This window comes from Lepus europaeus, chromosome 9, assembly GCF_033115175.1.
Source record: "Lepus europaeus isolate LE1 chromosome 9, mLepTim1.pri, whole genome shotgun sequence".
Taxonomy (NCBI): domain Eukaryota; kingdom Metazoa; phylum Chordata; class Mammalia; order Lagomorpha; family Leporidae; genus Lepus; species Lepus europaeus.
The window spans coordinates 76,332,474-76,346,506 of NC_084835.1; the positions used below are offsets into that span (position 1 = coordinate 76,332,474).

The window sequence follows — 14,033 nt, forward strand, 5'->3', positions numbered from 1 at the left end:
CAAACATCCAGGCTACATCGGATATGAATGCTGCTGGATGAAAACAGGACGAAGCTACATCTTTGTATCACCCAAATGTCAGTGTGAATGGAAAAGAAATATTAGGATTGTGAAATGAGCTAAATCTACTTTGTACGTGAGCAATCAGGCACTCAAGAGGGAATATTGAAAAATACCCTTTATTCTCAGATAAAATACGGCATCCATGCTGAGTTTATTGGCATATAAGGACAGTATTGCATATAGTAATTCAAGAAGTGAAACATATACATTTTCTGAATATCACTGAACTATATTACTATTGCAAAAAGTAAATGGGTATTACCAATCTCTGATGCAATACATTCCTAGAAAAAAGAGTGGTAGAAACCTGGAAGGTAATAGGCATAACAACATAGGCACATACCTAACTTCTAAGTAAGGCTCTCAGTTCAGTTGTGAACCTTGATTGGCTCATATTACGTTATTATAGGCTTCTGGCACTATCTGGTATATTTAATTAATTGCAACAGTAATGTTTTCTTTGATCCAGTTCAAGTGAATACCACTGCAGCAAATAAAGCATCACCTACTCCTAAAATCCTTGTCAATAATATTTACTGTGGTGGTATAATGTTTCCTTTTGGCATACATTATCTGAGGTCTCATTACAGTAAAACCTGGCTCAGCCAGAAATTTATAGAGTGCACATCTCTATGAGATGTCACTTTGATAATTCACTCAAACAGTAATTATGGATGTTCAAAATAATAACCTTGAGAAACTAAGAAAATGGCCAAGAAAGAATACAGAAATAAAAGTTTCACTACTGCTGGTGTTTTCAGAAAAGGATTTAAGCAAAGCATGAATCAGAACCTGAAGAACCAGAAGATTTCAAGATCATGAAAAAGATACAAAACATTCCTAGCAGAAGGGATCACATGATAAGGATCGCATCAATTGATCTACCTGGAATTAACCTATGGTATCACAATGCCTTCAACATTGTTTGCCTTTTCAAAAAAAATTTACAAAGTGTTTATCTCTGCATTTGTAGTTTTATTTATTTATTTTTTGAAGATTTATTTATTTGAAAGGCAGAGTTACAGAGAGGCAGAAGCAAAGAGACAGAGAGAGGTCTTCCATCCGCTGGTTCACTACCCAAATGATAAAATGGCTGGATCTGGGCTGATCTAAAGTCAGGAGCTAGGAACTTCTTCTGAGTCTCCCATGCAGGTGCAGGGGCCCAAGGACTTGGGCCCTCTCCTACTGCATTTCCAGGCCATAGCATAGAACTGGATGGGAAGTGGAGCAGCTGGGACTGGAACTGGCACCCATATGGGATGCTGGCACTGCAGGTGGCAGCTTTACCTGCTACTCCACAGTACTGGCCCCTTCATCTGTAGCTTTAGTGCTTGTCAACAGAATGCATGCAGTCACTAGTGTTCAAATGTCATATAAATGAACGTTAGAAAGAAGGGGCAAGTTATAATAAAGGAGAGCATTCCTTTTGTACTAAATCAGGCTATCTACAGAGGCTATAAAACTAATCACTGGGTTTGTCACTGTGGCATAGTGGGCTAAGCCTTTGCCTGCAGTGACAGCATCCCTTATAGGTGCCGGTTCGAGTCCCAGCTGCTCCTCTTCCGATCCAGTTCTCTGCTATGGCCTGGGAAAGCAGTAGGAGAAGGCCCAAGTCCTTGGGCCCCTGCTCCTACATAGAAGACCTGGAAGAATCTCCTGACTCCTGGGTTCGGATTGGCTCAGCTCCAACCACTGGGGTCATATGGGGAGTGAACCAGCGGATGGAAGATTTTTCTCTATGTTTTTCTTTCTCTGTCTGTAATTTACCTTTCAAATAAATAAGTAAAATCTTTAAAAAATACAATCACCACATGTTATCTGTATCTCAGGAAAATGCAAGTACCAGCAGATTAGGGCACTATCTGCAGCACCGGTATCCTGGATGAGTGCCAGTTCTAGTCCTCACTGCTCCATTTCCAATCCACTTCCCTGTTAATGGGCTTGGGGAAAGCAACAGAAGATTGCCCAAGTACTTGGGCCCCTTCTACCCACATGGGAGACCTGGATGTAGTTCCTGGCTCCTGCTCTGGCCTGCGCCAGCCCTAGCCATTGCAACCATTTGTGGAATGAACAAACGGATAGAAGATCTCTGTTCCTTCTCCTCTTGCTCTCTAACTCTGCCTTTAGAATAAATAAACAAATGTTTTTTCTTAAAAATGCAAGTGTTAAAATTTCCCTAAATTTATGCACACAGTATTTGAGCATTATTTATAAAATAATTGTAATTATTTAATTGACAAATTGTACACACTTACGGGGTACCATGTGATATCACCATACATGTATACATCACATAACATCTAATCAAGGTAATGTACTTATCTCCTAAAACATTTACTATTTCTTTACAGTGAAAACATTCAAAGTCTATTCTTCCAAGTTATTTTTAGAAAATTATACATCACATTATCACCCTACTATGCAATATAACACTTTCTAGAAACTTCTTATCCTTATCTAACTTACTACTTATTCAACCTTTCCTCATCCCTTCTTTCTCTCTTTTCTCCCCAAACTCTGGGAACCACCATTCTGTTCTTAACTTCTAAGAGATCAACTATATAGATTCTACATATAAATGAGACCATGATCACGATTTTTTATTTAACTTCACACAAACTTTTGGATATAAGGAAAATTAAGAAAATGCTAGAAATTTTAAACATGAGATACCAGAAGGTATTGGCTTGACTGATTTAATGACCACATTGAACATTACATAGGCTACCAATGTTTTATCCAGTAATACTAGGGTACTTCAAACCACTCTGGAAAAATGACATTAAAAGATAAGTTCACTTCAAATGCAAAATGTTTTTAAAAATCCATGCATACTTTTTTCATTATATGAATTTTCCATGAATTTCTTGAGAACCACTCATATATACATCATTGAACCATTTTGAAGTTCTAGAGGGGATTATACAATATGTCAACATATTTCTTAATTAAACTGGAGACTGGGTAATGCAGTGAATATAGTATTATCTGGAGATAAAGTATATGTGATACTATATACCTTTAAGATTAGAAATAAATTGAAACACATTTTGGGTGACTCACTTCTCGATCCAGTCCAGCTGCCACGGTGATAATGTCCCCAGTCTCATTGTTGATTGTGAACATGTTGGGAGAAGGAGTGCTCGGAGCCTGAGACAGGATCCTGTATCTCAACATCCCATTTAGGGCATTTGGGTCATCCGCATCAATAGCAGTCACAGTCATCACATATGTTCCTAGGGACAGTGCACATGGAAAATGAATGGCTTCTCTGCATCTCAGGGGCCCCTTGAAAGCAAGGTAAATTCCCCATTTGTATATACCTTTTTTCACTGTTTCAAAACCAACATTTTTTAGTTATTTAGACTTGATTAAAAATACTATGGTAAGAAGAGTACTCATCTTAAAAAACAGAAAGCATGCTTACATACTTGAAAGAGAAATGATAGAGTATACACATTTATAAAGACTAACTTTTCCATAATTCAGGAGATAAATTCAGTCTATAAATCCAAAAGGAGCTACATAATTTAATATTAAATAATTTATATGAATTTATATAAAATGCAATCAATAATATAAATACCATTAGAAATATATTTTATGGTCACTGATCCATTATGCTTCAGTTATGCAGTAACAGCTGAAATGTCACACTGAGTAGGATTCTCTTCAGTGTCTAAGTTACTTTTTGAAAGCAGACTTTGTGCACAACAAGGCACACTCCATTTACCCAAGTCATAAGGAATCATTTCATGCATTACTGTTTTGGGACATTGACTAGAGATTTGGCATTGTGATTCATTATTTCTTCAGAGATTAAAAGAACACTGTAACCAACTCTGGGACTTCAATTTATCAGATATATGGGAACATCAATTTACAAAGCATTAGGATCAAATAAGTTCAAACTAGCTAGACAAATAATTTACCTTAGAGAAAAATACTTACTATTTAGGATGGTTTTTTCTATGGAAACTTTTTAAGAAACAAATCATAAAGTGTTCTGTATCTTGCCTATCATGTATCTTGTATCTTCCTATCTTCTTGAGTACTCCAAGTCTGATTTACTTTAGAAACACAGAAAATTTCCTATTTGAAATTTTCTCTATATGGTACACTTTTGCCCAAGAATTGGCCATATCTCAGTTCATTTTTAAAATCTTTTTTTTCAGAGTTCATCTCTTTAAACAAGATGCCCTCTTTGATAATGTGCCATACCTACATCCTCATTATTTTTTTTCAAAAATGTCATTATATATTTGCCTGCTTGCTTGCTTTCATTTTTCTGATCTCCTAGAATTAAAGTTGACCAGGGCAGGAACTTGCTTACACTGTTGCATCCATAGTGCCAGAACAGGGCCTAGCCCACAGCACACACTTTCTAAACAAGTTGAAAGAATGAATGAATGAATGGTCAAAACAAAAACGCCTGTTTCAGAACCTTGAACCATATTAATGATAATGCAATTTAACATAAGAATCATTACATTATCAAACCCTTCCTAGAAGGAGGCTTTCGAACTTACAGAAGAATCATGGGAAATAATACGCTCATGATATGTCCTCACCTCCAGTGATCACAAAGCATTTTTTACTTATGAAAGACTTAAGTGGAAATTCATAGTCAATGCATAAAATATATACCCTTAGTGCTTTATTTTGGACAGTTTGGTGACACAGTATTTTTCATAAAGCTTGAAATAATAAAGGCCAAAAGAAAATGACTACAAAGCAATCTTTGGCAGCCAAAAAACCCCAATGTTTATTTATCTTTGGAATATTTGTGTAAGGGTAGTGTTTTATTAAGGGTATGTCTAATGTGCTTCTATCTTACTATATTTTAAACACCAAAGAAAGCTGCTTTGGAACCATGACTCAAAGGAACCACAGATGGTTGAGCTTCCTGCCTAGCCCCTGTCCTCCCCCCCCCCCCCAAAGCCACCCCCATACTCACCCTGGATTCTTTTTTCAGTGGACAAGAAGCACACATAACCAAAAAGAACGTGCTTAATGTGTAGTTACTTTTATCTACACCTTGGCTTATGTGTAAGAGAGCTTCTTAAACTACCATAGATGACAAAGGTATTATGTCTTACAATTTTAAATGTTGGAGCCTTTAAGCAGTATTTTAAAAATACATCTATTATAGCTAATGAAATCTTTCTAAATTCCAATTCATCTCAGGATGGTTGGCCAAAATGGGCAGCTTCTTGCTTGACTGTTCCACTGAGACTGTTTTCAGAATAAGAACCTAAAATTTTGGTCAAACACCTCTTGAGAGTGGTGAGAGGATTTGCACAAGTGTGGTTCTAGGCCAGGCCACCTGCCATGATGCGGTTGAGAACAGGGGATTGCAGAGGATGTCAGGGCCACCTTGACAGTCAATCTCCAGGTGGTAATCACAGCTGTCACCATGCCCCTTCCTTCCTTTTAGTTTCACTTCACCACCTGGTCCCCCAAACCCTCCTTGCCTGTAAGCCTTTCCAATTGCATTTCTATGGCTGCGAAGTCTGGTATGATCCAATCTGTATGTTGTGAACAGATGGCTTCTAATCCTCTGGTGTTCACTTTCAAGCTGTACTATCAGCTACAGCAGAATAAAGGGATCCTACAAATTTCATGAGATACAATTAAATAGTATTGGATTTTTTTTTTCAAAGATTGAAAAAACTGGTATGGATAATAAGAAGGGATATTTTTCTGTTTCTACTCTTTGATCAGTCTTTGTCTAAGATTTCTTCCTTTTTCCCTAAAACCACGACACATGGAAGGAAATGATATCATAAGGCTCATTTGCCTTTTCTCTTTTCTTTTATTTAACAACACGGAATACGCATTTCCTGAAGTCATTCTCACATTTATTTTAAAAGTTTGTTTGTTTATTTATTTATTTATATGTATTTGAAAGATAGAGCAAGAATGAGAGTGACAGAGAAAGAGGGAGAGACAGATATTTCCATCCACTGCTTCACTCCCCAAGTGTCTACAACAACGAGGGCTAGGCCAGGCTGAAGCCAGGAGCCAGGAGCTCCAGTTGGGTCTCCCACATGGGGGGCAGGGTCCCAAGTACATGAACCATGCTGCCTTCCAGGTTGTGCATTAGCAGGAAATTGGATCAGAAACAGAGGTTGGGCTCCACTGCAGGCACCTCAATATGGGATGTGGGAGTCCCAAGTGGCAGTTAAAGTAGCCCTATCACCTGCTCCCCATCTCCAAATATTCTAACTTACCAGGCTTTGATCCCTCAGGAACGGTCCCATTCCAAACTTGGTGCAGGAATTCAGGTCTGTTATCATTCATATCAATAACATTGATGACAATGTCAATGGGATTCTCTACTTGATTTCCATTAATATCTACTGCATGTGCCCTCAACTGCAAGAACAGGTAGAAAACAAAACTACTTAACAGACTTACATCTTTAGGAGGATAAAATATACAATCATAGTGGTATTGAAAGAGTAACAATAGGCTGAGAACTGAAAAACAAAAGCTTCTCACAAAAGGTGAAGTTAGCCCCTATAATGAGGGTAGATAAAAGCAGAAAAAAGCACTTAGGATGATCTACTACGATTGAGCCCAGAACACAAAGGGTTTTAACTTCTCTAACCCATATACAAAAAGAGTGAGGCAGAAATGAGCAGCCTTTGCAGATGAGGAAACTGAGCTCTGGGAGGACTAGGTAACTTGTGAAGGTCACACTGCTCTGTCTGTTGATGGAACCCAGATCCAAAGCCTGTTCTGTCCAGTTCTAGAATCTTGTGGCTAAACCAGTATATATCACAGGGTCAGGGTAATGAAAAATGAGACATTTGCACAGCTTAGCTGCACAGACCCAGTAAAGGAAGAGAATCTAAAAAGAATCATGTGTACATGGGAAATTCTGATAGGTTGTTTTCTCTTTAACTATAAAAGTCACTCATAAACATTGAAAACATAGGTGAACATGAGATAGCTGGTACTCTCCCAGCCACAGTTCTCAGTTTCACAGTTCTACTTTTCTTTTCAAAGAAATATAGTCAGAGTATCTTCGGAATTTTTGCATGTAGCACATTAAGATCCTTTTCAATGTTTTCAGTTGCTGTGTAGTGTTCCATTGAATTGTTTCTCTCTAACTTGAATGATTTCATGGTTTTCCTGTGAAGTCTGATGCTGGCTGTTGGTTTCTGTGGGTGCGATTTAAAAAGCTTAAGTAGCACTGAGATATCCTTTTTTTTATTCAGAGCATATAAAAAACACATGAAAAATGCAAATTCTAGTATTGTTTTTAACATATATAGAAATAATTGTATTTTCCTTTGATTCATTTAATACACTGTTTCCCTAATACGTTCTCAATATTAAACCTTAGTTATACCTATAATCATACAAAATGCTGAATCTTATTGCTGATTTTTAATATTTGTGATTCTATAATTCATTCTATTTTGTTATAGGCACTTATCTTTTAATGTGCAATTAGCAAGCATCTGGAGAGCAATACTTTACTTAAATATTGACCTGAATGTGTTTATTTCCTGAGCTTTATCCACAAGAGTTAAGATGGTGAGAATTCATGTAAGAGGAGCTATTTATTATTTTTGTATTGATATTACGTATATACATAAATGAGAAACTAGTCAAATTAGATTCTACTCTACTGCATGTTATCTTTATCAAGTTTCCCTATTAATGTCATGTCATCTTTGTGCAAAGTTTGGAAGTTTTACTTCTTTCTCTGTGTTTTAGAATAACACAAAAAAGCATTAGAATAACCTGCTCCTTCAAAGATTCTTAAAAGACTAGGCTGATAAAACAAACAACGCCTTTGGGGAGAGGTAATATTGAGAAATAGTACTTAAAACATATTTTGTTTCTCATATGCTTTATTTATCTGTTTACTAGGGGAATCTATTGTATTTTAAAACTTCAATAATTTCCAAAGCTTTACATGTGCAAGAAGTTAATATGAAGAGAAAAATAAATCTAGAAACAAACATAAGTATATTTTGGATAAAAATTTTAATGACTGTCAATGATAGAGCAATGTGGAAACCAACTCGATACATATTGTTGGGAAACCTGGCTAGCCAAAAAGGAAAAACAAGATAGGCCATATCCTCTCTTCTTTTATTAAAATGACTCCACACAAATTAAAATTTTAAATATAGAAAGTAAACACAACAGGTAACAATTGGGAATTTTAGCATCTTGGAGCAGAGAAGGCCTTTATCAATACCTCTGTAAAAGTCACAATCTATTACAAACTAAAAAAAAAATAAAACTGTGTAATGCAAAAATTATATTATGCTATAGTAAAATTTTTAAACAATGTTTAGAAACAAGCAAAAGGAGAAAATTATATGACCAAACATGCTTTAATGACCCTAGTAGTTCTTAATAATAGAGGCAATGATAATCCAAAAAAAAAAAATGCATCATAAGGCAGGAATAGGGAATTCTCTTTGGTTGGAGTAGTATGCATCCATTAATAACACTGTGCTCTCTATGTATTTTATATGCAACAGTTTTGACTCTATTTGCATGCGTTTGTTCTTGTAAGCTCTTAGTCACACAGCTGAAGACAAGTATCAACATGTGAAGAGTAATGAGATTTTAGGCTATTTTGCTTCCTGTGTTCTTTCTTGGTGCTATTTGTTTTCCTCAAGAGTATTCATCAGTTCTATAAAAATCATTAGAACAAATCAAAAGATTAAAATACATTTCTGGTGTTAAAGCTGAGTATCAAGGCTTTCAGACTGTTAGGAGGGAACTGGGAACTCTGCACACACTTAGAAAAGCATGAATACACAGCATTGTCAGCTGGTTGGAATCTTACATGAAACCGGGCAATCAGCTCACGATCCAGAGGCTTTGTCACTGACAGCTGACCTGAGATGGGGTTGATAATGAAGATACCGGTCGGAGGCTGGTCAGCTCCTGGCCCCGTTACGCTGTACCGCAGTGAAAGGTTTTTGTCTCTATCAGACCTGATCTGAGGATCAAGAAAACAATCCCATTAAATGAGAGATTAAATGAGCTCATTATCAGAGTCAGGGCAGCCACACTTCGTGCCCTTTTTCAGTTACAACTTTATACCATCTCCTCCCAGAAACACTCTCCCCATGTCTAATCCTCCTCTCTGCTTCTTGGTGATAGGCTTCAAAAAGAGATGTCACCTATCACCAGAAAGACTGGGGGCGACATTAGCATCTAAAAGAACATCTACTAAAAGCAGTGCAAAAAGTCAAAATTTAGGAGTGTCGGCTTTTAAGCAGCAAATTCTATCTTGGGAGTTTCTAGGTTAGGCTACTGAACACAGTAACAGTTGACCGATTTGATTTTTAAATAAGTTGCTTGCCCTTCTGCATCAGTTATCAAAAGAAAGAATTGTCTAGCCACTATGTGAAATACCGTTACAGAACTCTAAGACAATTGAGGCTGGGTGTCTTTGTTTCTTCACCTACATTGCACTAACACTATTCATTGCAACCAAAGCTTTCCAGATCATTTTAAGGTGGCATCTAATACCACACTTTTTTTTTTTATTAAAAAGAAAGCATATTAGAAAGGATTTTAAAATGTATTTTTATATTCTTTAACATTATGCCCATTACAGGCTCACCGCTTTCTCCTCCAGATGTAATTATACTCCCAAGAAAATTAAGTTAATGTATGAATAGTCACAAGAGGCAGAACAACTGTGTGGAAGGAAGAAGGAAAATAGGCACAGAGAAAGGGCTAGTTGAACAAGGACATTGGGAGGTTATAATAAGGATTATTTCAGCCATTAGAATTTTGCTGGGTTTTGTTTTTTAAGTTAAGGCAACATTCTCTTTTTTTTTCCTATTCCATTAAAATAAGACAAAGAAACACCTTTATTTGGGGGCTATGTTCATTGTTACATTGAATTAAAACGTGCATAAGGACAGAATATACACACAAAAAAAGTGGCTTATTGAGGAAAAAACAGTTTTCAATAAGTATGTGTTGGAATGCTAAAATACAGAAACATATTTAAATTTGTCTTATTGTCCTTTTATAATAAATAATGGCTTGATAATTTTACTAAATTTGTATAAAATAGCTATAATTTATTTTTCTTTATTTGATAGTGTGCATCTGAAGTGACTGAAAGAAACTTCCCTGATTTGAAACTATGGTTTTGCACCACCCCGGGGATTCTGTTAATGATATCAAAGGTCATTTATTTTTCTTCTTTATAAAAACTTTTCAAATGTACTTGGTGCTGGCATTTTCAGCAGTTATCGCCTTTTATTTTTCCTTTCTCTCAAAAGCTACGTGCAGAGGACACAGATCAGCATGGAGGACCCTGATGGAAGACAGGAAGCCTAGGTCTCTGTGTTGAGGCTGCGGGTATGACACTGATGTGAATGCCAGTTGGCATCAGGGCTTTAGGTAGTCAAAGTGGAAAGAGCTTCATCAGCCACAGTGTCCAGGCCCCACAAACAGCTCTATCTATAAATAATCTAAGAGACAGCAAAGGAAAATGAGAAGAGACTTTCTATAACACTGTAGACACCTCATCTATACTTTTTGAATATACAAAGAAACTTTTAGAATACGCATGTCATACATTCTACTTTGCAAAAAACAAAACCATTCCTAAGGTATACTACCCACACCCATGCAAGCAATTAGAAATATGCCCCCTACCCTGACGAGCTCTTGGGGAAAAGGTCCTCGGGAGTTTTCTGGCAAGTTGATTGGCGGGATGACCCAGTCTCTCTTCTGCCTTTGCAGGTAGCCATTGTGCTTCGTGAATTGTCTTGGGAATACTATTTCCTCAACTTCTTGTGATTCCTTTGCATTAAAATACAACAAGACATTCCTAAGTGCTGGGAAAAACATTTTCTGAAAGAACATCAATATCAATGGATGTCTGAAAGTACACAAGTCATAGTTTAGTAGGAACAAAACATAAGTCAGGAGGCCCTTTCCCTGTTCTCTTATTAAAATAGTAGAAAACACCAAAAAAATTGAGGTTATACCGTTTATTGAAAAATTGAACTCCAATTTATTATGGTTCAGCTATGTAAACTATTTGCAGTTTCTATAAACTACCTTAGATTGTAATTAATATTGAGCAAAATTTAATAGTACCCTTTTACATATTTCTCATTAGTTTAAACCACAGTTCAGGTAATGTGCTACTGTACATTAAATTTAGATCTTGATGTGCTAAAATATAATTTGAATTCCAAGAGGAGTTTAATACATACTGCTAAGGAATGTCTCAAATATTTATGACCCTATTAAATCCCACAGAATTAATGCTGTAATTATTCTAAACCTATGTCAGCCATGATGGATGCTGTAAATGACCCACTTTGCACACTAGGTATTAATCTCTGCTGGATGTCAACATTTTCTTCTGTTTCTCCCTATATCTGTAGACACAATAGGCATCAGTCTTTGCTGTTTTAGTGCAAATATCTAGGATACTTCGATGGAACACAGAGAAATCAACAACAAATACAAATGCATCTCTCAGTCCATTAGTTGCCAGTTTCTTACTTTACATTACCCAAATGACGTGATTTCCTTTAACACTTAATAGAGTAACAAATTAAATTTCACATAAAGAAACCCCAACACTGCTAGGAGGGAAAAATGAGAGATTCATTCATATTTGATTTGGATATATAGAACACATTTACAATTAAATATCAGGAATGAATGTGTGTACCCCTATTTCCCAGAGTATAATCATTATAAAAAATGTAGAAGTTATAATTCATAAAACATGGGCTTTAATTTTTATGGGTGTGCCCCTTCATACTTGAATTAAGAATATTCAGGAAATAATATGATCATAACTTCACTGAAAAATTATTGTACCTTACTTAACATTCCTAATGAGTGACTTATACAAAATAAGTGCTCAATAAATGTTTGTTGAATTGAATTGTAGGGTACTCTGTTGGAGATGTATCTCATTTATTTTATCTTGGCTCATAGCAGCTTCCACCAGAGGGAGTAAATCATTCCTAAATGTCCTATCAGTAGGATGACTAATTCATTCTCTCTAATTTGATTATTTTTTAAGGGACAAGACAAAAACCCAACATTCACTGCCAGAAATGTTTTTCTGTTACCATTGTAAATCTGTACTTCCCAACCTAATAAATCTGACTGATGACATCTTGCAAAGAATTATTTATTTTGCGGTTATATTTAACAGCTTGTAAAGCTTCTGAGAAATTTCAAACAAACAACCACTTCTAATTTAAATCTCACAGTATAAATGAATCTTTCAAATACAACTTCCACTTGCTGAAAATATATCTAGTCTAAGTATCTTATAAGATTAAAGATAGAACAAAATACCATTAAAGTGGTTGACATAGATAAAAATTCAAATGTTGGCCAACCACTATGGTACTTCAAAAAGCTTTTGGAAAATGGAATTTTAAAAATTTGAAATCTGTGCATACTTTTTTCATAATATACACATTTCATAAACATTTTTAAAGATTTATTTATTTATTTGAAAGGTGGAGTTACAGAGGCAGAGGCAGAAAGAGAGAGGGAGAGAGAAATCTTCTATCTGCTGGTTCATTCCCCAAATGGTTGTAATGGCTGGAGCTGGGCCAATCCGAAGCCAGGAGCCAGGAGCTTCTTCCAGGTATCCCACACAGGAGGAGGGGCCCAAGGACTTCTACTGTTTTCCCAGGCCATAGCAGAGAGCTGGATCGGAAGTAAAGCAGCCAAGACTTGAACCAGCGCACACATGGGATGCTGGCACTGCAGGAAGCAGCTTCACCAGCCTCCTTCATAAACTTTTTGAAGACCCTTCATATGCATGAATTTCATTCTTCTAACTCCATTTTCCATAAACCTTTTCAAGTATCTCTTACTTAGGTTAAAGTGTGGAAGTCTAATTTTTAAGCCATAATCGGATACTATACCTTCACTGAATCCTCTGTTAAGGCCGGTTTGAGGCTCAGTTTTACCGCCACTTGCCACTTCTCCTGGGTCTCCTTGTCTTGGGCATATATCAGGAACTTAGCATGCTCAGAGGAGAGTGGAAAGCTTCTCACAGCGTATACCATTCCATCTTCATCCACCTTGAAATCTGCTGGTTCACTACTTTCATATTGTACTTTTCTTTTTCCATTGCAATTGCTAAACTTCACTGGAAAAGATAGTAAAAATAGATATCTAATTATACTTCAAAGGCAAAAACAACTAATATCTCAGCCTGCATGCTGCTGACAAAATGCAGTAGCATGAAATCCAAAGGGTTTGGTGAGGCATTACCATACTGTAGACTATCAGGCACTAGTTTTGAGTTGTTCTAAAGCCTCCCCTTCCTGTCACATTCCCCTGGATACTGGGCCCCCAGTACATCTTCTTTTCACTTTGACACATTTCCTTGTTGTTTCCCTCCTCCTACAAACTCCTACTCATCCTTCAGAGCCTGCTTCAAACTCATGAAGAAAGAACAAAACCCTCATTCTGAGTCTTTGTGTGTCAATGTGAGCTCTACTACCAGTTCCACAGCCATGCCTGACACCCACTGGAAGAGGTCCTTCAGGGCCAATTTCCTTGGTTATCTATAGACCCTGCACATTTCCTGGCACACAGACCTGCTATCGTCTGTAAGTGGTTTGCCCCACGGCTTATTCCTCAGTGTGGAGGTGTTGAGGAGATGGGGGACATTAAGAGATGGAGCCTCTCAGGAGGACCCTGGGGAACCGCCCTCAAAGGGATTACTAGTTCTTGTGGGACTCCAGTGAGTTCTGAGAAGGAAAACAAACCCCACGCAGCTCTCTGGTTTTCTGTCTTGCCCTGTGGCTCTCTATGTGCTCCCATCATGGTGATGCCACATCCCATGAAGTCTTCCTCAGAGTCAAGCTAAGGCTGGCACCATGCCTTTGAACCTCCAGAACTGTGAGCTAAATGAATATATTTTCTTCATTAAGCATTTTGCCTCAGGTATCTCACTATAGCAATGGAAAACA

The 14,033-nt window shown here is 36.9% G+C and overlaps 1 protein-coding gene across 1 annotated transcript in view; it reads right to left on the reverse strand.

Moving 5' to 3' along the window:
- The window catches only part of CDH2 (cadherin 2), a 241,746-nt gene that overhangs the window by 50,153 nt on the left and 177,560 nt on the right, over positions 1-14,033 (reverse strand). The window contains exons 3-7 of the mRNA XM_062201500.1: positions 12,978-13,204; positions 10,723-10,869; positions 8,885-9,040; positions 6,297-6,441; positions 3,127-3,299 (exon numbers count right to left, since the gene is read on the reverse strand). Of these exons, the coding sequence (XP_062057484.1) occupies positions 3,127-3,299; positions 6,297-6,441; positions 8,885-9,040; positions 10,723-10,869; positions 12,978-13,204 (848 nt within the window). The remainder of the gene's footprint in view (positions 1-3,126; positions 3,300-6,296; positions 6,442-8,884; positions 9,041-10,722; positions 10,870-12,977; positions 13,205-14,033) is intronic.